The sequence below is a fragment of the Lissotriton vulgaris genome, chromosome 2_1 (assembly GCF_964263255.1).
Source record: "Lissotriton vulgaris chromosome 2_1, aLisVul1.2, whole genome shotgun sequence".
In the NCBI taxonomy this organism is placed as follows: domain Eukaryota; kingdom Metazoa; phylum Chordata; class Amphibia; order Caudata; family Salamandridae; genus Lissotriton; species Lissotriton vulgaris.
In genome coordinates this window covers 1969049711-1969075395 of record NC_141687.1, presented here as the reverse complement: position 1 = coordinate 1969075395, position 25685 = coordinate 1969049711, and the positions used below count along the sequence as shown (strand labels likewise).

General features: G+C 43.0%; 1 protein-coding gene across 2 annotated transcripts in view; it reads right to left on the bottom strand.

Moving 5' to 3' along the window:
* VPS33B (VPS33B late endosome and lysosome associated) overlaps nt 1-25685 on the bottom strand; it is a 792141-nt gene that overhangs the window by 754944 nt on the left and 11512 nt on the right. For both annotated transcript variants that reach the window (XM_086958170.1, XM_086958171.1), the window contains exon 2: nt 3846-3955. In XM_086958170.1, the coding sequence (XP_086814296.1) occupies nt 3846-3941 (96 nt within the window). In that variant the 5' untranslated portion in view covers nt 3942-3955. The remainder of the gene's footprint in view (nt 1-3845; nt 3956-25685) is intronic.

Genomic DNA, 25685 nt, shown 5'->3' with positions numbered 1-25685 from the left:
GTCAGGAAGCAGCGCCGCCGCTAAGGCTGCCGGGAGATGTAGTCCTGGGGCGGCGGCGCTGTGGGCTGCACAAGTTGACTCCTGGCGGCGGCGGCTACAATGGGGGCCTGCTCGCCTCCCCCCTCCAACACAGTGAGTATCAATGTCCCCCGCGCTCCGCCGAGCAGAGCGCAGCTTTTAGGCGCCTCCTGGCGCTTCCGTGGTAGTGTCAGGAAGCAGCGCCGCCGCTAAGGTTGCCGGGAGATGTAGTCCCGGGGCGGCGGCGCAGTGGGCTGCACAAGTTGACTCCTGGCGGTGGCGGCTACAATGGGGGCCTGCTCGCCTCCCCCCTCCTCCAACACAGTGAGTATCAATGTCAGTTATATCTACCGCCTTGCTTCTTCCAATCAATTAAATGCATGCTCCTTGAACTAATATGGAATAAGTCCAGATGTAAATAGAGTGGCACTCACAAAATTATATCTGCCTATACACGAAGGACAGGGCCAGACTGGCCATAGCGGGCACCAAGAGTTTCTCTGGTGGACAACAAGGTTAGGGGCCGGTTTTGCACCCCAGTGGGCCGTTTTTGTAACCGGGGGCCTGCAAAATGGGCCCCCGGTAACCAAATCACCCGAATTCGAGCCTAGGATTAAGCTCTGCCCTCCCCCCCTCCAGGGGGGGGTCGGCCGAGCTGTTTGCCAGGGCCTGTTTCGGTTCCCATTCTGGCCCTGACCAGGGAGGACTGGTGGTACCCCATCTACAGCATACTACTTGGTATCGCAGCTGGAGTGGGTGGCAAGATGGATGGCGGGCTAAACTTGTCAGACACAGCCGGGACAGGCACCCCATGCACACTACATACAATACTATTGATGTTTCACCCCTGATGAGGTAGACCTGGCCTCCTCCCACTGTTGCTGCAAGTGGCCGATCACTGCTTTCGCAGATCCCTATTCCTCACCAAAAACATCACACCATATCAATCCCACTCCAGGGAATGCCCAAAGGTGGCTGCACCACATCCATAGCAGACCTAGATGCCTGGCACGCGACAGGTATACACATGCTAGGTGACCTATACCAAGATGGTACACTCATCCCTTACAATGCTTTGCCATAAGAAGAGGGCATACCTGCAGGATGCTTTTTCACATATGCTTCATGGGTAGGTATACTGCACAGTAAATAGGAGACATATTGCAGCAACCGCAGACACACCTAGTGCTCCAATATATACATGTAATGGGAGATGGCAGTCATCTTATTCGCTGGTTTGAGGATGCGATCACCTCCATATGGCAGTAGACTTGACTCCTTAACGTGCAAAATGGGAGACGGATCTCGGTTGACTGTGCATGAGGGAAGCATGGAAAACAATATTAGCGGGTCCCGTGCATGTCCCTCACAATGTCAGATTCAGACTGATACAATTATACATTGTACACAGAGCATATATTACCACAGAGAAAATCAACTGCTATTTTCATAGCTATGATATGAGGTGTCCTCGTTGCTCTCAGATAGATGCTGACGTTTTGCATATGCTGTGGTCATGCTCGGGTTGAGGCATTACTGGGACAGGGTGGTGCAACAACTATCCCACTGCACAGACAGACCCATATCGAATTCTCTGGAAACATCTATACTGGGGATGTAGAAGCGAGACCGAAAACATAGAGCCACAAACAGGTTCCTGGAGTTGGGCCTTAGTGTAGCTAAACGTCTTATAACGAAACGCTGGGAATCTAATGATTCACCATTCCTGATGGCGTGGACCTGCTCCCTCCTCAACTGGGCCAGAGCTGAAAGGGGTTCCCTCTGCAGGGAGGACACCCTTGGGTTACGTAAGTACCCTATAGCAAACATTGGAACACAATTATTATACCCTTTCAACGTGCAACAGGCCCAAATTCACAATCAGACATGCTCTAGGAGGCAGACACAGTATAAGGTTGGGAAAGGAAGACCTATACACCTAGCATCAAAATTCTCTATGCAGTGTTTCGTTTACAGTGGCGTGGGTGGGCGGGTGTGATGTGCGGAGACATGCAAGCCTCACAAAATACCACACATTAGCATTGAACATTCAGGGAGGACTGTTATGGGGTTGAAGCACCGGGAGGCAGTTGATGTTAATGTTTGATAGCTTGGAAATCCTTTTAAAGATGCACACAAACGTTGACTTTCCTCTTTTAAGTTGACATTGCATGCTCGAGTTATACATGGTATGTATGGCATCGATGTCTACCCAGTCACTCAGCAGGAAGCCATTCAATTATAAGCATCATGCTTCTTACACTCCTATTATAGCTACATGGAAGCGCAGGACTGTTGTTACAGAACATTATTGGGAACATAAGCTGCATTTATCAATTGCTCTGGATATTAAGTTACGACACCATTGTATCATTGATGTAAATAACCGAAATGTATACACTGTACACACTCTGTTATGGGGTTATGTAACAACCTTATATTAGTACTGCAGCGGTATATACATTATACCTAAATGCTCTTGTTAATGTTCAAACATGTGAAAATCAATAAACAGATCAAGCAAACAAAAAGTGAAAGATGAGTCAAGCAGTGAGAGAGGGTGTGAAATCTGTACCTGCCATACTCAAAAGACTAATGTGAACAGCTGGTAAACCACGAGACTTAGCCTCCACAAAGGGACAAGAGACTAAGGCATGCAGGAGAGCAAAACTCGCTTGCTGAAGATAATTTGCGACAGGAGTGATAATAATATTGAACTGAATTGCTCGTTGAAACTGTGATTATTTTTAAGTAAACTGCAACTGAACCTAACCTTTGATTGAACCAGCAGTGGGTTGTTGTAAAGTAATCCTGGGATTTTGACTATTGTGAGAAAGAGAATAATTATGGGGAAGGAGGGGGGTGGTGTCCCTCACTGCTAGAATGTAGCTTAGGGAAACTGGACTATGTAGGATTCAGTATTGCTGTGACATCAAACTACCAAACTACCTCAAAGAGAAGCCTGTGACTGCTCACCCTTACTTCCCTATGAGACGAGTGCAGACAAGTTCAGAAAGCGTTGTGCTGGTCCCAGTTTACAGAGCCATAGCAGGACGGGCACCTGCAGCAGAGGTCCTCAACCACCACAGGTGGGGCTCAGTGGCCCTTGCTTATTTATTTTATTTATTGAGTTTTATATAGCGCAAACTTGACCCGAGGGCATCAAAGTGCTTCACATAGTTAGCAGCATGTACTTGAGATAAATTTTAAGTAAATGCAGATACATAGTGACAGAAAGTGATGAGGTATACAAGGTATGAAATAGCATAAGCTGAAATACGTAAGATACATTTGGGGTACAAATAGATAAGTGGTTACATTATGTGACGAGCTATACAAGGACATTGTGGGGTGATTGCAGATACAATTTTGAAGTAGTTACGGTATACAAAATACATATAGCTTTGCAAAGCACAGCTGCAATTGTACAAAATTACCGGTGGAGTAAAATAATAATAGCAAAACACATAGTAGCAATAAATACAACAAAACAGGCTTGTAAGCCATGTGCCCGAACAAGTCGGACAGCTGCACACAAAAAAAGGTACATTTAACTCTAAGTAACAGCCTTTGACTTCTACAAGGCAATGCTAACACCACTGAAGAGAAATGGTTATTGCCTGCACCTTCATTCTACAACCATATACCAGAAAAATGTGGGTCATTAGTACAGAGCACAATCAAAGAAGATACTGTTCAAATATTTTTTTCCCTATGTAAAGTAATTTCAATGTGTTCATTTTCATTATATACATATCAGCTGTTTCGGATGGTACAATGAATTCTGTTAATATAACCCTGGCTAATAATTTACATAGTGCTCTGACCTGTTCCAATAGATATATTAGCTGGTCTCGAGCTATCCTTTTCAGAGTGGCAAAGTCGGGCAGTTCAGGAGCATCTCGCCTGTTCAGGGTCTCCATATCAGGGTGCTGATCTAAAAAGACATACAAAATGAATACATAACATGACTCCGAATACTGAGAACATTTAATTTCATAAGGATAATCCAATACAACGCTACTGACTTGTATACTTAAACGGACACACCATTTAAATTAAGATTTTTATTTACTATACACTTTTTTCTTTATCATATATATTCAACATTTTATTTCCAAAACCTCAAGACTTGTCTCAACAAAGGGAAACTCGAACTTATTTGTTTTAATAAATATATATTTATGGTTCTCAGGAACTTTACTGGGCACTTCCATATATTATGTTTTGTGGTTCATGACTTCAGCAGGACAATTCATGTCTAAGTTCCCAAAATGTCCTTTGTTCCTTATGTATGTCTTTCTTTCCTGGAAAACCTCCCTGTATAATTTGCTCACTTCGTCCTGTTGTTGTGCCTTTTCCACTCGTCCTTCGAAATGCCAGGGTATTTCTCAATAATATTGGCAACACAAATCTGCTCCCCCATGTCCTCAGCATTATCACTCAAAGGAAGGGGCAACCGACTGAGGAAGACGGCAACAACATTCTTCGCACCAGGTACATGCCACACATCATAGGCAAAATCCAGTAGTCTCACGGACATGAGAGCTAGCGTAGGTGAAGCAGTGCACAACCCCTTAGTGATTATTAATCTCGTGAGTGGTTTGTGATCTTTACGTAGTAACACTTTCTTACTTCAAACAAACTGGTGGAAGTGCTCCAGTCCATACACACAAGCAAGAGCCTTGCGCTCTATTACAGAATATTTTTCTTCTGTAGGAGTGAAGGAGGGTGAAGCAAAATCCTAGGTACCAAATTCGTTCATTTGGGTGAGGACAGCACCTATGTATGCCCCTCCCACTAGCATCAGTAGTGACAATACTTGCTAAATTGGCATCAAAACCTTGTAAAGGAGGAGCATTACAAATGTCCTCCTTCATTGAAACAAAAGCTTTATGACAGTTTGGTGTCCATTCAAACGTATTCCCAAGTTTTAACTGTTGTGTGATATCGTATGTTTTGGAAGAGAAATCCTTCACAAATTTGGAATAGAATTTCCCCAGCCCCAAGAATGCTCACACTTCACCTTTGTTTTTAAGCACATGAGCCTCCCTTACGGCCATCAACAATTCTTTTTTGGTTTAATACCTTCTTGTGTAATTTCATGACCCAAAAATATCACCTCTTTCATAGCGAATTTACACTTTCTGTAATCAGCAGTGATACAGTTAGCTTGCAATGGGCTTAAAACTTTAAACAAATTCCGGTTGTCATCATCTTTACTTCTACCCATCACCAAAGGTCATCTTGAAAGATAAAACCCTTTGAATATCACATGCATTAATCTTTGGTGCATTGCGGCCGTAGCGCTAATCCAAAAGGGACTCTTTAAATCTAAAACATCCAAACATTGAAATAAAAGTTGTAGACTCTCTACTGTCTGGATGCAGGGATATCTGATAGTAGGCCGCAGTGAGATCAATGGTTGAAAACCACCTCATGTTTTTAGTGAGAGACAGCATTTCGCTAGTTTTTGGTACGGGATACTGGTCCACCTGAATGCTTTGATTTAGGTTGCGCAAGTTGATGCACAGTCTCAACATTCCATTATCTTTCCTAGCTACGACCAAGGGTGCAACCCACTGGTTTTTGGACCCTATCCTTGTGTAAAGCTACGATTTGTACCCTTATTTCCTCTTTTAATGAGAAAAGAATGTTTCTCACTTTGTGAATACAAGGTTTGGAATTGGTTTAAGTTGGATTCTGTGTTGGAAACACTTCAACTTCCCAATGCTATCATTGAATGCCTTGGGGAATCTTTGGGAAATAGCTCAACCCAATTCCTTCTCTGGTTGCATTAATAAAACTGGTTCGGGCTGTTAGGATTGAGGGTAATGCACAACTTGCCTTGATCTTTCCAACTCAATACAGAGGGACCTACAAAGGAAACATATAATTTGCTCCTAGTTTCCCTACTTCCAAAAACAAATTTCAACTTCCTGAAACCCACCATTTCAATAGGTTTGCCTGTGAATATTTGCAAAGAAATATCAGGTTGGGCTAACTCCTATCCTAAATAAAAAACATGAACACATTTACCATCCCACACCTCCTTATCAACAATTGTGTATGGGGATCTAGAATCGGCCATGATAGCAATGTTGACACCCCCAATAGTTATATCACACATTGGTTTCTTTCCTTTTGCCTTATCACCTGTATCTATGTCAAGCACTTGAGGATCATCCACATTAAGTACACACATGTTAATGTCAAAGTCCTCAGACGATTTGGAATGGTATTCTTCCGCTTGCTCAACCAACTTAATACTATTGCCTGGTTTTCTTTGACAAACCTTCTAGAAGTGTCCTACAATGCCACATTTAGCGCACTTCTGTGAGCGAGCAGGGCACCTCTTGTCATTGGCCAAATGGTTCATGCTACCACACCTATAGCACTTCCTTTGTGAATAATCGTTACCACTGTTTTGCTGCTCTGTATCAAACATATCTTTGTTCCTATTGTGAAATGTAGTCTGAGGACGTGACTTCACACTGCTTATTTTGGCCACCACTGCTGATTCTTAATGCTTCATTTAGTTTTCAGATAGCACTGCTTTGGCATGTCTCCCATCAACACAGCTCTTTTTACAATGTCAATAACATCCTGTAGGGGTTTTCCACTCTTTGTCCATAGAGAGTCCTGAATGGAGGGATTAGCTGCAAGCATAATAATCTGATCTCTTATGAGTTCATCATGCAGCTCACCAAAGCGACAGATTAGTGCCAAAGTCTTAAAAACTGCCACATAATCCTCTATAGTTTCCTCCTTCTCTTGTTTCCGGTTGAAGAATTTAAACCTGTCCACCGCAACGCACACTGTAGGTTTGTAGTAACTGTCTAAATCCTCCAACGCATTAGTGTACACATCTCCTTGCCCACCAGCAAGGACGTTTTTATGAATACGATTTTATACTTTAAGGCCGCCAGTCCCAAAGCAATACAATAGAATTTTCTTTTCCTTTTCAGGGGTTAAGTCTTCCTCTTCATCATCAAATGTGGATATGTAATTAGTGAAAAATTGACGCCATACTGCCCAATTTAATGCCGGCTCACCTGCAGCTGACAAGAATGCTTGTGGTGGAGTTAAATTATAAACATTACCTGATGCCATGATGAAGATGAAAGGGTTGACAACAGAGATGCACAAACTGAAGTGGTTTTAGGTAAGGTGGGAAGTAACAATTAGTATTCCTGTCTAATAAATCCTGAATGCCATGGATTGATAAAATGTGAACACGACAAGTATTAAAAGTATGGTGAATGCTCTCGAAAAAATATGAAAAGCGCGGATGCAGAAGGTAGCTTAGTTAGAAAAATGTAGGTTTAACAGATGCACAAACAAAGCAAAGTTACCCTTGGAGGTTGAATTTGTGGAGAATTTCAATTGCGCTCCTGGCGCGCGGAGAAGAGGCAGCACAACAATGAGAAGGCCCCAATCGTCTTGTGCCGAACGGATGCACGCCTGACGAAATGTATGGAAGTGCGCACACTAATACTTCAAAGTCAGGGAGTCAGAACTAATAAGCGTGACAGGACTTCTAAGAATAGAAACTCCTTCCACAAAGATGGCAGCACATATGCGCTATGCAAGCTGGAACGCAGCATGTGTGCTCCAATGATGTCACCTGGATACCTGCAACAGCTCCCCAAAGAACTGGAAGTCTCCACAAGAAAAGTGCCAAGAGTTCCCATCTAATGTGATATCCACAGGTGCTGTGCAGACCAGAGTACAGGAAGTGCACCTCAGAGGAATCCTCAAAGCCAGGGAGGGATCACCGAAGCAGTCGGTGAGTTGCAGGATACAGAGAGAACGAAGGTGCTCACACCAATGCAACTTGACAGCCGCTGGCCAGTGTGCGTTCCGGACCCTCTCTTGATCGAAAATTTCCTTTCAAACTTCAAAGGCGAAGCATGGGCAGGAAACAATTTGAGGCATCAGTACGCGCTGGTCCACTGGTGTACTGTGATCATAGCCATAATTGTAAAGACTAGTACACACGTTCCAAGATGTAGGCTTTATTATCAGATGTAGTAACAGCACATCAGATAAGGAGGACACTGCAGTAAAACACAACGTGTCAACTCCCCAACAAACTTCCTTCAACTGACTCTACGATGAGCTGGCGTTCTAGACACCAGCTGATTACATCTTAATGGAGGTAAAAGCAGGAGGAGAGCATAGGGGCCCAGGAGGGAAAGAAAAGAAGGTTCTGGAAAGAGGATGTCAACATAACAGCAAGGACCTCCAATATAAGTGAAGGAGACTGGGTTATTGTCCGTGACCACAATCCGCGGAGTGAATTCTGACATTCTTTTGAGTTGCGGCCATTAAAAAGGTGGAAGCGAGAGGCACCTTGATTACAGCCTGTTGAAATCAGGATAAAGTGACGTGAAATGTGTCGCTGTTCAAGAAATGCACGTTGTCCCTTGAGCCCTCAGGTGGTGACAAGGGGCCCCATTCAATAAGGGACCATGTTCAGCACGACAGAGACCCTGCAGTCCCAGTAAGCCTGCCAGAAAAAAGTCTGCACACTCCGTCCCGCATTTGGAACAGTCTGTAGCAACAGTTGTCTGGTTGGAGAGTACTTGTGATGAGGGAGCTTCCTCAATAGCTAACTTCGGGACCATCTGTTGTATGTATGTAGCGTGTTAGCAGAAAGTGTGTTCTTCCTTTGCCACTCGTGACTGTCACGCTCTGTAAATACTTGTTATGTTTTGTTGGAGGTTCGATGAGAGGTTAACGGGTGGTTTACGGTTGGGTGGACATTGTACAATAAACCTGGAACTTGTGAAGAAGGAATAAACTTCACTTGAGGAATCTACTTTCTGAGCTTCGTGATTATTGATGACCTTTACTTTCTAACACTGGCGACGAGCGGGCACGGATCCACTGCCATTTTTACTTCAGTGTACTTATTGCTAATTTTGCCATTTTGAGGATTATAACTTATTTAAGTTGCATTCTAAACTTCGCTTTTTTTTATCTGGATACTTCATTTCGGAAGTCTTACAAAAGAAAACATTGCAGGTTTACATTTTTATTGCTATACTTTATGAACAGTTTTTTTTCTCTTACTTCATTTTATTGGATTTTCTACGGTGCGCACCATATATCGGATCGGAATAGGGCCATGGAAGTTGAGAGGGCTAACGAAGGTGAGGAAAATTTTGCCACGTTCAATTTGCCATGAGGATTACAAAAGATTTTGCGTTTTTCGCAATTGCGAGCTGTTTCACTCACCGATCTCAGTGTGGAAATCCTCGAGCTCCTTGGCAACCTTCATTCTTGAGGCCATTCTTTTCATGCTCAGCAATTTCGATCCGACATCAGAACGTTTCCACAGGAAAGACGCACACAGATAAGGTCACGCTTACATGTACCTTCACCTTTTACCTTGCGTGCCGCCATTTTGGGAAATTGCACATTGTCAATACTTCGGTGATATGTACACCGCATATCCTCAAGGCATCATTACTATAATAAGAAGAAGAACGGAGAGGGACCCGTAAACACCCTATCTCCTTAGAATGGGCACAATTACTACATACGTTTACCCACGAGACGGACACCCCTGAGCCCCCCGCAGATGAACAGGCTCAGACCCAGCCGACCCCTCCCGTCACCCTAGATACAGAGAGAGCCTGAGAGACGTACATAGCCTGGGGTCACACCTGGATTACAGATCTGCATAGAACCCCCCACGGACAACAGAGGGAATACCACGAAACGTATAACCCCTATCCCCTTCCACATATATCCTAATGTATTACCACACCCCACCGAGGAACTACACTTATCTTGATAACTGATCCTATTAGTTCGCAGCTAGGACCCCCCACAACACCCTACTTTCCCTATAGTTTATCCCCCACAGTTGGAAACAGTTGAAAGTTGGGCTGGCGGAAAATCCGGCCACTGTTTTAATTGGAAACGCATATTGATATGATAGATCAGAAAGTTTTTGGGACATTCACACAACAACGATCTAACCCAATGTGACTAAGGCGGTGACCCATACCCGGCCACGGCACAATATCACAGGAGGCCCGACCGTGATATATTAGGCACACCCAACGGTACTTGCTTATAGGATGTACACTATGGCCTCTTCGACACACCATGATATACACGGGCTTGGTCAAACATTAGGCCAACTTCGCTACTAGCGTATACGGAATTAGTGCCTATGAACATAAGATTTGCATTTTGACTATCTGTTGCAAGAATGTATTAATGTATTGAAATCTACTGTTGTGATACCCGATTGTTAAAACCCAATAAACAAATTTAAACAAAAAAATCATTACTATAATAATTATTGACTACCTGGCTTAAAGGAACCATCGGTGACACGCACACCGCATGTTTTACAAGGTACATTTAATTTACAAGACTACATTTTGCTACATTTCCAAGATAAGTGCTTTGCGTGTTTTAGATCGTTTTTTTCCTCATCGGTGACACGTGCACCTTGTAACATCATTATTCTGGATCATTTAAATATTAGTTACATATACTGCTTTAAGACTATGCTATGAGTCATTTGAATTAAATAGTAGTTATTATTTATGTACACTATTACATAGTCATGTCAGGAATTCTGCCCCTCCTTCCTTTTTTACATCTGCAGGGGAACCTCCCATGGCTTGGGAGGTTTGAGAACCTGTTTTCTTAGCCTACGTGGAAGTTTTAGAAGGAGATGATTGTGAACCTGAAAGGAAACTTTCTTTATTAAAACACTGCTTAGGTGGAATTGGGTTCAAGGAGTTCAAAACCCTACCTGCGTTCGTCATGCCTGGTAGAATTAATGTTTATCAGTATGCCTCTTCACAACTCAATTTACGATTTGGCAAAAAGAAGAATGTGTTGATGGAAAGATTTATTTTTTATTCGCACAAACAACAATCTGATGAGTCCATTGAAGATTACGTATCAGCACTGAGATCTCTGGCAGTGTCTTGTGACTTGGAACATATATCATACAAACAAGTCCCAAGAGATCAAATATTAATGAGAACAAACAATAAAAAGGTTCAAGAGAGGTTATGGACCACTTCTGACTTATCATTAAATGCTGCCATTGATATTGCCAAATCCATAGAACATTCTGAAAAATGTGCCAAAGAAATTAGAGGCAACGATAAAGGTGATGTTTTCAATATCACCAAGGAAACTAAGGAAACAGAGAAAAAAATAAACTATCTACTCAAAGAAATTACAACCCCACTAAATTATTATTATTTTTTTTTTAATTTTTGTAAACCTTTATTGTGCATTGAAAAAGAACAAATACGGGCCTACAACCATCAGGCCGGCCACAGTTACGTATGAAGCACCAATGCATGCAATACGGCGACACAGTAATACGGCAATAGCATCAGCAAGTATTTAAGAGTTACACTATAAAGCACCGTGATACCATGTCCCAGGATCATTGAAGGTTAATTTTACATTATCTTGCAGCTATTAAATTCAATTCGTAATTTTCTTAATCAAAAAAAAGGAAATATTAGACTAAAAAGGCGGAGTCCGTGCAGGCGGAGCATGACGCTAGTCACAATTAACCACACAATCCAGAACCCAACAATCAAGTTCCACCCAGGCGGCATGGCAGCGAGAAGCATATTCAACAAGGGTATCAGTCCTAACTCCCCATCCAGAGTTGCCGCCACCCATCCCCTAGTAACACTAGACACGGACAAAGACAGAAAAAAGAGGAAAAACAAAAAGGAAAGAGAAAATAAGGCACCATAGAAACTGAAATCAAAAAACGAAAGTTCTAACCCCCCACCCTACACGCATGCAGAGGCTACGGCCTGCCCCCCCCCCAGCAGTGTGTCTGTCGCCCAATAAACCCGAAATATAGCAAGAAGAAGAAAGAAAAGAAAAAGGAATAAAATATAATACTATCCAAGATATAGAGAGTGAGAAAAGGCCATCCTAATCTTCAACTCCCACAAAACTCAAATAAATCGAGAGGAGGATCAATTCTAGACGTTCCCAGCTCCCCAGCCAAGAGCACAACCCCCACCCTGCCCATGGCAACACAGAAGTAAACAGCAATGCAGATACAGATGAGGAAAGGCAATTCGCAGTGTGCATCTAAAACAAATGCAAAACAGTCCAGATCCCATCTCAACCAGCCAAGTAGCCGATAGCAAAGAAGAGCAGCCTAGCCCTGGCCCGATCTCGGATACGTCCCCGAATAGAGTCTCCGAAGAAAGCCCGCCCCCTCTGAAACCAAGAGACAATATGGCCGCATAAAGAAGGAGAATAAATCAGAAGCACAAAATGGCCGTCGAACATCACCATACAATCCTTTGTCCTTCACAGGTAGTTCCTCTAGGCCATCGGGAGAGTATAGCCTCCTCAGCGTAATGAGTGAAGGCCACGAGGAAAAAGCCATCAGAAGGGCCGGTGGTTGCATATCCAGGTCACGAGTCAATAACAATGTTGCAGGCAGCAATGAGGCAGACCCCGGAGGAAGGGGAAACAAAGTATCACAGGCGAGTCTACCGGACGGCCGGTAGCGGGCGTCTGTAGAGGCAGAAGCAGGCACATCTTCTCCGTAGGCAAAAAGAAACACTGTATCCCCATGAGATTCCGATTGAGGCAATTCCAAGCTTTGCTGGGTTCTGACATTGCGCTCCCGCCGTAGGTCAGACACCATTTTGTCAAGTCGTTCACCCAGTACGTGGAGGTCTGTGCACATGTCTGAGCGAAAGGCATACAGGGCGATCAGGATAGATCCATAAGAAAGTGGTGGTTGCAGCCCCTCGTCATCGGACTCCCGGGAAGGTGTTTGTGAGCTATCCCCTAGCGCAAGCAGGGTAACACAATCAGCGGGCAGGGACGGGCACTCTCCCCCGTACCCCGAAGCACCAGACACAGCCATGGTAGTGGGATTACAGAGTAGTCGCCGAGGCGGGTGCGGCATAGACAGGCGCCAATACAGGTCTCAATGCCCCCAAAGTTGATTCAGGTCGGGCACTCGTCACTGAGAACCTTCTCGCTTCAGGCTGTGACACCAGGACAAGGAAGCAGGTAGCCGATGACTACCAAACATGGCCGAGCAACCCATTCCGCTCACACCCAGCCTCAAACAAAGAAGCCGCATCCGCAAAGCGTCTCATCACAGCGATTACTCACAGGGCACAGCTCACATTGGTCTGCGGCAGGCAGCGCGATCAGGATTATGACCAGGGAGAACGACACCACCTTCACGTCCTCGGTGTCGCGCGGGTACCCCGGCCGCCACTAAGCCTCCAAGACTCGGAGACGGACGGCAGTGCGGGCGCGGGACCAGGGCTCGAAACTGTTTCGCAATTATCTCCGGCCACCGGGCAAGTTGAGAGGCCTGGGAAAGACGAATAAAGTCAGCACAGCATCGCGGACGTTCCACCGCCAAGAACCACCAGGATAGAGATCAGGATGTCAACACCACTAAATTTGATTACGAATCTAGTAATACAAAATATGTTAAGACGGAATCACAATTACTTTGTTTCAGATGTGGGTGTAATGTACATTTGGCCAATTTTAAAGCCTGTCCTGCTTTTGATAACATTTGTTCAAAATTTAATAAGAAAGGCCATTTTGGGAAATTTTGTAAAACCATTCCCAGGAAAGTGAATTATATACAATATCTAGAGGATGATGACACTGTTTGTGATAATAATGAAAATGAGATTAAGACAGTCATCAATGTTTGCGCTGATGAAGGTTTCACCAAATTTCCTTCATGTTTCATAACTGTAGATGATATCAAACAGATTTTTGGTAGATTCGTGTGCATGGTATACTATCATTTCTTCAGATATTTTTTATGACAAATGGTCTAACAGAGCACTGTTTCCTCCTGATGTTTCTCCTGGTAGTTACACAGGACATAAAATTTATCTAGTAGGTTACTTTTTGGCTCATTTAACCTTTTCAGGTTGTCATATATTTAGTAAAATCTATGTTGCCAAGTCAGGCCAGTCACTTTTAGGATGGCCACATCAAGAACAGTTGGGCATCAGACGTGATCAGAGCCGATCCTCCTATTTATGCTATTGAGTCTCATACAATTTCCCAATCTAATTCAAACTGCATTGATAAATTGATTGTAGAGTTTCCCAGTGTATTCAGCGGGAAAGTGGGAAAGTATCAAGGTTTTAAGCATGTTATTAAATTACATGATAATGCTGTACCTATCCGTCACAAGGTAAGAAATGTACCTCTTTCCTACAGGAATAAGTTAAAGGACATGCTTAAAAATCTATGCAAAGAAAATATTATTGAACCTATTGAGTCTTCTCCATGGGTTTCTCCTATTGTTATTTTGATCAAACCTTCAGGCAAACTTAGATTATGTGTGGACATACGCGGTTTAAATTGCGCCCTCTGGATAGATGCTCATCCCCTGCCTAATTTGCATGAAATGGTATCAACCTTAGCTGGCGCCGGGTATTTCCGTGCATTGATTTAGCGAGTGTGTATCACCAGGTTATTCTTGCAGGAGAATCAAACAATGTAACTGCTTTTATAACACCAGAAGGTCTTTTTAGCTATTGCTGTAGGCCTTTTGGCCTTGCCAGTGCTGCCTCTGTTTTCCAGAGACTAATGAAAGAAACGCTGGAGAGGTTATCTGGTCCTATTGCATTTCAAAATGGTATTTTAGTGTATGGCAAGAATGATGAGGAGCATGATTATAATTTACGCAATGTTATAGCTGCTTTGTCTGGAAAAGGTCTCACTCTTCGTCTTGATAAATGCAGGATCAAGGCGAAAGACCTCAGACATACCATTAGTGGAAAGGGCATTAAACCTAAACATAAACATATTGAAAGTATTATCAATGCTCCTATTCCTTCTCGAAAGAACAATTAGTAGCATTTCTTGGTTTAATTTAATTTTATGCGAAATTTATACCCAATTACTCGTCAGAAGTAGATCTTTTCAGATGTCTTCTTAAGAAAAATACAAAGTTTATTTGGTCTAATAATATGTCTTTTGCTTTTGAAAATTTGAAAAAATTAATTATCAATGCTCCATGTTTAAAACCATTTGTGTGTGGAAAAAAATGCATCATATTAGTAGATGCTAGCAATTCTGGTTTGGGAGGTGTATTATTACAGAAGGACAATGGAAATTAATGGATAGTAGCATATGCTTCTAGGGCATTAGGAGAAGCAGAAAAACACTATTCTGTTATAGAAAGAGAATTGCTTGTGTTTGGGGTGCAGAACATTTCAGACGTTTTTATGGGGTACTGAATTCACTATTAAAACTGACCATAAACCTCGTGTTTTCCTGATGTCTCCAGGTGGAGGATGTTCTTTGTTTGCACGTCTGGCTAGGTTAGCTTCAAGGTTACAATCCTTCCGTTTCCAGAGTGAATATGTACAGAGGAAAGCTAATATACATGCTGATTGCATGTCTAGATTACCTGTAGTTAGTGAGGAAACGTGTCATGAGGATAATTGTGAAGTAGCATTCACTACACACGATGTGAATTTATTACATGGTGAACAACCCAATTTTTGTGAAGAAGTTTGGCTTTTAGAAATGGAAAAGGATATTGAGTTATATAATGTCAAAAACCACATTGTACAAGGATGGCCTGAACAGAGAAAATTATCAGGAGATATGATGAGTTATTTTAAAGTTCATGATAAATTGGCAATTGAGAATGGTTTAGTTATGAGAGGTGGTAAGATTATTCCTCCTTTTTCCTTAAGGAACACTATTATGGAGATTGCCCATGAAGGACACTTAGATATTTCCTGTACTAGGCGACATATCAGAGAAATGTTTTGGTGACCTGGTATAGATGTGTATGTTGAGCATTTTGTGCGTGTGTGTACCAAATGCTCGGACAGTGATAAGTCAGCTGTTGTTCTATGTGCTGAACCTCATCCTGTGGATTTTCCTCTTGGTCCGTGGCGAAAATTGGGTTTAGACATTATTGGTCCATTTCATGTTTTACCCAAAAAAGAAAGTTTTGGTATTGTCCTTATTGACTATTATTTCAAAGTGTTATTGAATTTCTTGATGATATTTTTTGTAGAGAAGGCATTCCACAAGAAATTGTCACAGACAATGGACCTCAATTCATTAGTAAGGAAATTAAATCTTTTCAGGAGAAGTGTGGAATTACCCATAGGAGAATAGCTGTTTCCATCCTAAGGCAAATGGTCAAGTTGAGCGTTTTAACCGCGTTGTGAAGGAAGCTATTCAATTATCCATTAAAGAAGGGTTTAATTGGCGTAATACTTTGCAGTCCATGGTGGCATAGAGGACCTCACCTAATTCTGTCACCTTAGTTAGTCCTTTTAAACTTCTAAGGCCGAGTACCAAACTTGCTCCTTGGTGGTTAAAAAAAAAATGTGAGTGAGGATAAAAATGTTACAAATGCAGACTATGAACCAGTTAGAGACAAGCGTGAATGCTTACGAAAGAAGAATGAAACAGGTCATGGAAAGAAAGAGGGGTTCTGCGAGTAAACAAGGAATTGTGATTGGCGATCCTATTTGTTAAAAAAAAAAACAGTTTGGTCAGATCCCAAAAGAGTTATTGAAGGTTTTAGTAATGCTGTGAGAGTCGAGGGTGGAAGTGTCTAGAATCTTAACAGGATCTCTTTGTTCAAGGGTGTGGTAAATTCATCAAATTACTCCAGCAGTAATGTATTTTGAGATGTTGAGCACAGTAATGTTCCAATCAACCATGATGTGTTTCATCCTAACCATAATTTCTTGCCTACTAGGAGGATGTGTGATCATCAACTTCCAGGGAGGTTCAAGGATTTTGTCATGCATTCAATTGTTTATTGTTAAAAAAAAATCAAAATAAAGGGGGAAGATGTGTTGTATATATGTAAGATGTGTTGTATATATGTAGTATGTTAGTCACAAGCGTGTGCTTCCTTTGCCGCTCGTGACTGTCACGCTCTGTAATTTCTTGTTATGTTTTCATGGAGGTTTGATGTGAGGTTACTTGTGAAGACGGAACAAACTTCACTTAAGGAATCTGCCTTCTGAGCTTCGTGATTATTGAGGTGAAAAAGTTAGGAAAAGTACACAGACTCAAAAGAGGGTAAATATTTACAATCTTCAAAACGTCATTGGAAATATTCCAAAAACAAAAAGCCAACACAGATTATGGCAAGTATTGAAAATACAATTCGCTGGGGACATTCTACGGTCACATATATAATTTACATAAACAAGCAACAGTTTCCGAAGCTTCCCACGTCGCTCGAGCTGAAGCTGGCTGCGCTCGATTACGTGACAGTACTGCAATTAACTTCACCCAGACCTCGCTTATATATTCATATGGCGCCACGTCGGCATAATTAAAGTTGGTAGTTTCTTGGAGCAGCTAGTCCTACCAGGAGCAGTATATTATTTGGATTCTCTTCCGCAGCGATCCTTCTCTACCCCAAAACAGGACGGCCCCACTTCGCCCCCTCCCCCACTGTACTTGTCCTGATGAAGACCCCGGTAAAGGACTCAATTTAGCCTACATGTAGGGGTCGAAACGTCGATGACTTCCTCCTTTTGGGACTTCCGGCACATTCCCTGGATTGTATTAAATTATATATGTGACCGTAGATTGTCCCCAGCCAATTGTATTTTCAATACTTGCCATAATCTGTGTTGGCTTTTTGTTTTTGGAATATTTCCAATGACGTTTTGAAGATTGTAAATATTTACCCTCTTTTGAGTCTGTGTACTTTTCCTAACTTTTTCACCGCTTTTGAGCACCACTTCCTCTCCTCCCCCTTTTCCCTCTCCCAACATGGGGCTTTTCACTTTTCTAATGTGATTGTAATTGCTTCACTGATTCATACGTTGTGTTGTTAAATAAATGACCACATTTATTTAAGAGTAACAGTTTGATTAATTTTTTATTGTTTGGCAATTGTGTTAGTGTGTCCTCACTCAACACGTTCTCCTTGCGGGGACCCTTTCTTTACATTTACCAGACAACGCCCAGGTCCCCGCGACTGCATGGGTTCAACCCCCTTTTTTGTAATGTCGTGATTATTGAGGACCTTTACTTTCTAACACCATCCTCGAGCCTCCTCGAATATCAGGACTATGTGGTGGAGTAAATGGTCTGTGATTGTTTTTTTGTTTTTTGTTTTGATTGTTTGTTTTATGCAGGAATGTTTTGTATGAGCCCTGTATGCTCTAGTACAGTGATTCTCAAAGTACGACCTGGGGGCCGCATGCAGCCCGCCAGACCTTTTTACATGCGGCCCCCTCCTCAACAGCAACACTGGGTTGCTTTTTACTCAACTCAGTACTAACATCAAGGAGATGTAAGCAGACAAGCATTGATTTAAAGGGTAATTGGAGTTAAATAAAGAAAGTAGGGTTTCTAGCATCACTTAACTTTAGGAACATTGATTTTTAAAGACATCATGCAGCAAAGTGTAAAATTATGAAAAATTGCTCCAAAATTCAAACAATGTATTTCATCATGCAGAACTGTTTCACCTTAGTACACCAGATGCACACTGCATTGAGAAGTATTTTTTTTTAAAGTGATAGTTTTCAAACATGAATTTAGAAACATTCCTTCTCCACCCCCCAACCCTCACTCCTGCAATGACAAAAATTTCAATAGTGAACCAAGAGGCAAGTCAGTTGTTATGTGCACTCTTTGGGTGGCCTGGATTCCTATTATATAAGAACATTATAATTTATTAGATGAAACATAGGAGAAGGTTTTGTACAGCGAAAATCCTGAAGGCATATATGTTGATATCTTCTTATAAGTGACAAAGAAAAAGGAGGGAACATAAAAGAAAACAATTGCCTAGGATCACATAATTTGGTTAAGTGGGGAAGCCAGGATTAATCCCAGGTTTTCTGGTTTCACACTGTGAAATGTAGCCACTAGATGTATATGCTTTGCTTTTGCTACACCCATCTTACCACTAACACCCTCCCCCAAACCCCTGACTGTCATCCTGGCTGGAATAAAGTTAGCCTTCAGTGACATCACCAACCACATGGGCCCTGGGAAAATCTTTACTAATACTTATGTGAAATAATGATGGTCTGGCACTAGTAAGGGAGGGAACACTCCCGCAACTGGCATAATGCTCCTCTGAGATTCCATTCTAGAATGGAATCTCAAGGAGCCTAAAATCAAAACAAACCTCCCTTTTAACCAACAAAAACGTAATAATTTAATTTGCGCAAAATGATAACCACCAAATCTTTAAGGCATCCTAATCTCTCTTTGGTCTCTGAGCATTTTCCGTTAGACTTCTCCACCAACGAGATCACTATGCACTCTCCCATTCTCAACCTTCTTCAAACAAGGACCTTTACAATCTTTCTCCTATTCCACACATTACCATCACTAAGCAATAACGTATGCTTGTTTATCTCCCTCATAACCAAATGTCCAGAAAATTTAGTCTCACACTTATTTTATATGCCTCCCTTCAAGACCCAAACCAAATCACCAATACAGCAATTCACACCGTCTGCACTTCCTTCCTCAATATTTACTTTTCTCTCTATACCATTGGACAACAACGCCCTTGGTTTGTGGCCTCTCATCATCTCAAACAGATTTACCTGTAACTCCATGAGGGGTAGAACGATATGATCACAGCAACCAGTGGCGGCTCGTGACATCTGAACGTGGTGAACGAATCAGCAGCAGGTCTCTGGGCTCACGGCTGGCTAGAGCATACATGCCATGAAAATAACAACAAATTACAAGAGTACTTACTGCTTCTCTTTTCCAGAACACCGTCCGGTTGGTGTGTTGGTGTCTTTGGCCCCTGTACTGGGCAGCACTGTGCCCTGTGGGCAACTAGGGCCATAGTGACTCGACAGGCCGGCCTGCCAAGCCTTGCGCAGGTGATGCTACCCATATAAGTTGCTGAGCCCCACTCTGGGCTCCTTTCTGCACTGCGGTGACAGGCAGGTTGACTCCCCTGGTTCCCAGGCCGTCCTCAGGACTGCGTCGTTTTCTAGTATGTGCGAGCAAGCTGTTTCACCGCTCCTTCTCTCGCACCCGGACTGGCCCGAAACAATGGTCCCCGCAGCGCCGCTCAGTTTCACTTAGTCCAACAACACTTTCAAGCGCCCCCAGGCCACTCCAGCAGCAGGTTGGGGTTATCTAGCAGGCAGGCAGAGGTAGAGGGGCACAGATACCCCTCCAGGTGCTCACTGGAGAGGGTTAAAATAAATGAAACACTTCCTGTGTAGAAAGACCGGCCCCTGTAAAAACTACACTTCCCCGACGACTGTTCCTTGAACCCACCATGATGGGAATGTGAAGTCAGTGAAGTGAGGAAGAACCTTAAGCCAACATACTTAACCAATCCTGGAGCTACTTACATGCATACCAGCATGAGAGTAGCACTGTGGTTGGTAGGAAAAAGCAAAGGCAACGCTCCTTTTCACACTAGGAGCTGTTTCTGCATTCTGTTATACTACTCGCAGATTGCTGCATCTGAAGCGCGGATGTCTGGCTGGCAAACGCAAGACGGCCTGCCAATCCAACATGCGCACTTTATGCATTAGGCATCTCTCAGAAAGTTGGATTGGTCCTTCCCTCATACTATAGGTCCCGTAAACAGGTACACTTAAATAGTAATGACCATTACCATTTGTTTGCTGCAGATTCTTTGCTCACAGCAGGCGGGATGATGCTCCTCCGCCCTCAAGGAGGAACCGCCACTGACAGCAACTTATGCACAGCCTTTCTGCAGTCCATACCATATCAAAGAGCCAACTTTATCCCTCTTTGAGTGTTCTTATTCCACCTCTCCACTAAACCATTGCTTTGTGTGTAATACACTGAAGACCGCACATGTTCAATGCCATATCTCGCCAGTAAATCCTTCATGGTCCCTGACACAAGCTGTACACCACTGTCTGTGAAAATAACCTCTTCCACCCCCTCTCTGTCACATAACTCACTCAAAAACTCCTCCAGTACATACAAAGTGATACAATCAGTGAACTTAGCTTCAGCCCAGCGAGAATAATAATCCACCATAACAATGGCAAACTTGGGACAAATTTCCAAAACATATAACTTTACCGTAAAATCAACTGCAATTTTATTCCACAGGCACCATCAGACTTGGCAGAGATCATCAGAGAGTATTTCACCAATTTCTGTGACTTATCGCTCCAAGCACAAGGCACACATTTTTTAATGCTATGTTCAACGGGAAACATCCTTTACAACGCAACTTTTACCACGCAGTGCTATTACAATGCAGGTTTTACAACAAAAACCATTACAACGCATTGCTCTGGGGGGCGCTCTAGGATAGGGAATCATTTTTTTTTACTATCCAACACCTTCCCTAGTGTCCACGGGGACTGGAGTTGGAATAGTAAATTATACTATTCACTATCCAGCACCCCAAAGCGCTATGCGTTGTAATGGTATGCGTAGTAAAACCTGTGTGGTAAAAGCATGCGTTGTAACGTCATACATCCATGTTAAACATCTCGGTCAAGTCCTGGCCATCAGTCCTGATTTTGAACTCTGTTCCCCACACATGCTTCCTAAACCAATTCACTCCCCACTAACAGGCCAGTGCTTCCTTTTCTATTATGGAACAGTTTTCTCCGCAACTCCTATAGGCCTGGAGGCAAAAGCAATTGTAACCTCAATGCAGTTAAGATTAAGCAACATCACTGCACCCAGGCCAACACTACTGGCACTAGTATCGATAGTGGTTGTGTCCCCAGTATCAAAAGGTTTGATTAAAGGTGCAACTGCAATACGCTTTTTCAACAAGCAAAACTCCTCTTCACACTCGCTGTCCCAAGCAAAACCTTTCCCCTTCAACAAAAGTTTATGCATGCATTTTGTCTTGTCAGCAAACATAGGGAAGAACCTAGAATAGTAATGGCTTAGACCAAGAAAAGACCACAGCTGGTCATTGTTTTCTGGTGAAGGGGCCTTCCCCTTCGGTACAACCAATTAAATTTTTAAAGAATTGCCTCTCTCATCAATCCACTCACCCAAATATTCTACAACATTCACTCTCGTATTGCATTTATGCTTCTTTACAGGTAAACCAATAGGACTGCTCTCACAGCTTCAAAATGCTCCTCCATATCCTTAACAAACACCAAAATATCGTCTTGGAAATAAGTGCCATGGAGCCCCTCTCTCTGCTTGTACCTATAAGCACCATCAGTGGCAATTAAAGATGTCAAAGGTCGCGACTCTGGGTTTAGTGTTATTTGGTGGTATGCTGAGGACAAATCTAACGTGGTGAACACTGTGGCTCCCTTTATAGTGGTTAACATTTCACCAATATTGGGCAACTGTCAACCCTAATAGTTACATTGAGGTCCCTCACATCCACACACAGATTCTTGTATCTCCTCAATAATGCCTTCATCACACATTTTTTTCAATTTTTGACACAAAGGCACGCTCATAACCATGGGAACTACACAAGCTTTACAGGAACGGCACCTTCCTTCAGAACGATCTTGTGCATGAATGCCTTTGACACACCCACTGTATCACTAAACACTCTGGGATATTCGTCACAAAAATTCACTTGTGACCCCTTCTCCACAACTACTTCAGGGTGGGCTCCCTGACACTTTAATAGGGTGGTTGTGATTAACTTTGATGCACAAGTATCACTGCTGAGGTCAACCAAATAAACAAGAACTCTCTTTAGAAAAGTAAACGTTGGAAGGAATCTCCACTACTTAAAACGCTAAGTGAGCTTTTTTATAGCCCACCAAATCGATGGGTTTGTTCAACATCGTTTGGTAACCTGGTAAAAATGAATACACAATAAGCATGTATCTCCCACTAGAATCTGCCACCACCTTTACACATTCACAAACAACTTTGATTATAAAATGTGAGTTGTCATCATTTACACTTCTAACTTGTTTGATTTGTAATATGGCCTAATGGCTCACACGTTCCTCCTCTTCAGCAATCCCTACTGTACTTACAGAGGATTTTGTCCATATCTTGCCTTCTCCAACCTAGCCTCGACATACCTGGGCAAAATGTCCCTTTGTTTAACACCCACAGCACACTTGGCCCAAGGCAGGACAAGTCTCACCAGTAGCCAGATGACCCCTCAACCCACATTTAAAACAATCCCATGCCGCTTTGAAAACCTCTTTAGAAGAACTACAAGTTCTGTTAATCTGGTCTCACGCTGCTTTTTGCAATCCTTTTTGCACAACTTCAGTTTTCTCCCTCACAGCCAACTCCTTCAAGCCTTCATCAGTGTTCTCAGCTCGTTGTACAATCTCCACCTACTTGAGCATAGTTAAGTGTTCTGTATTTAATAATTTCTCTTGTACTTTCCTGTTGACCCTCAATACAAGCTGAACCCTCAGCATCTCAACCAAAGATTTATGCACGTAGCTGCCAAGGACCTTAAACTTGCCACATAACTCTCTACTGACTCTCCAGGCATTTTACCCCTTTTCAAAAATCTGAATCTTTCCACCACCTTATTTTTCTTTTTGTCAAAATTCACCGTCAATTGCTTTAAGGCAGCATCATATTCATCCATTTCCTCATCTTCATCATTTTCTTCCTCAGGGACAAGTGGAAGATGTTCCAATACTCTCCTCCCTTCAGCACCTAAGCAATGTTTGAGCAGGGCTAACTTTCTTGCTGCTGTTAATATGTCACCCACTATAGCTTGTACACAGGCTTCAAAACCTTCCCTCCAGTCTTCTCACAGTACTACTGGGTCGCCAGGGGAATGTAGAAACATAGTGGGAGCTGACAAACCCCTCTATTGTGCTGGTTTCTGTTAATCCAGGAGCAGGGACCATTGTAATTATATAGTCACTGTTCATTAATAATGGATGTTGCAAGGCAACAGAAACGTAACCCTTCACAAGAAGAACATACATGCAGCCCATGGTGCTCCTGCTGCACACTCATTCCCTCGTACTGGACAGTGCTCTATTCTAAAGTTCGAACCGCAGCCTCCATTGGCTCTGTGCATCCGTATGCTCTCTCTTGGCATGGTTCTGTGCACTGATGCTTGTACTGCACGTAAGCACACTCCCCTGAGACACGACTACTTCTACCACTTGCACTGCCTTGTGCTTCTCCTGTGCGCTCGCATCTACGAGCAGGTCCTAACACCAAAATCTCCCACGAAAGACTGTCTGGGCAATCTTCTTTGTTGCACCACTTCAGAAACACAGTAAATCATTGAGAGTCAAATCTGCCTTCCACAGCAGTTCTCCTCCTGGGTGACAGGGGGTTCCGTAAGATCGTCACCAGTGAAACAATGATGGGCTGCCACCTGTAAGGTAATCCAGTACTTTATTCAAAAGCAGGTAAGTACACTCGACCCAGGAGGGAACACTCCAGCAATTGACTTAACGCCCCTCTGAGATTCCATTATTTAATTGAATCTCAAGGAGCCTCAAGTCATAACACAATTCTCTAGTATGTTTAAGTTGCCTGCCTGACGTGGCACCCCTGGTAGTGTGGTATGGCCTGTTGATAGAGCCTGTGACATCAGGGTGTCGTTATGTGTGGATTCCTGCGAAGGCGAGGTCAGTTAGTGAGTAACAATAGATAATCAAGTGATACTCTGACTTTGCTTGTGTATCTTATGTGTTGTAGAGGACCTGGTAGCCTTACGACCAAACCAGTATAGGTGTGTTTGTACGCAGGTTTTACACATGCACAGGGCGTGACAGAGAAGTGGAAATCCTATGACATGCCTGGCAGCCTCTCCTTTCTGCGAGATGTGGCCAAAGAACACTAGTTCTCCCTGCCCCAGCTTGCATTTGTCTTCATTCAGAGTCTTCCTGGCTGCAGACTTCTTGTAGTGCCTTGTCGTGCTCCTCATTTTAGGGACCGAATATTAAGATGGTGTTGCTATAGTTTAGGCTGTTTTTTACAGGCCTGATCACTGCCTCATCGTCTCCTGAAAAATTTCCACTGATGAGGATATTCTGAAACGTAGTCGCTTGTAGCGAAAGAGACCGAGGTGGGTGGAGAACATTGTGATGTAGCGTGATTGGGGGATCAAGCTCCAGTTGATGGTAACTTTTGAACAGATCTAGTTTTGAAAATATGCAGGCCTGATGAGGCAGCTGATCGTGCCATTCAAATGAGGGCCTGGGTGCATTTTGTCTTTCAGTTGCTGTGTTTGGTATGCGCACGTCGATACAGATGCGCATTTTTGTTGTGTTTTTCTTCGGTACTGCCACTATCTGAGATACCCTTGGAGTCGGTCCATCTGCTGGACCTATGATATCTTCTTCCACTTGTGGTTGTAAGTGTACGGGCACTCTTCAGTGATGTTGAGCCACTGGCTTGACTGCCTCCTTGATGTGCAGTGTTATTTGCGTGTCTTTCAGCTTCCTTAGCCCTTTTAGTATTGCAGGGTGTTTTCTCAGAATGCTGTGATGCTCTGATATCCAATATGTCAAGGCTAGGAGGCCCATTACCAGAGTAATGACATTGCTTAGTAGACATGGCGCTGGTATGTCTCCGTGTAGGACATGTACTTCTTCTTTTGCAGACATTTCCTTGTATGTTAGTGTCTGTACAGATTTCTCTATGCTCACCACTGATTTCTTCGCATCCCATTTGAAGACATCAACTGTGGATGGTGACAACTGAAGCTTGTGTTTCATCCTTGCATACTAGGATATGCACATGTTGTT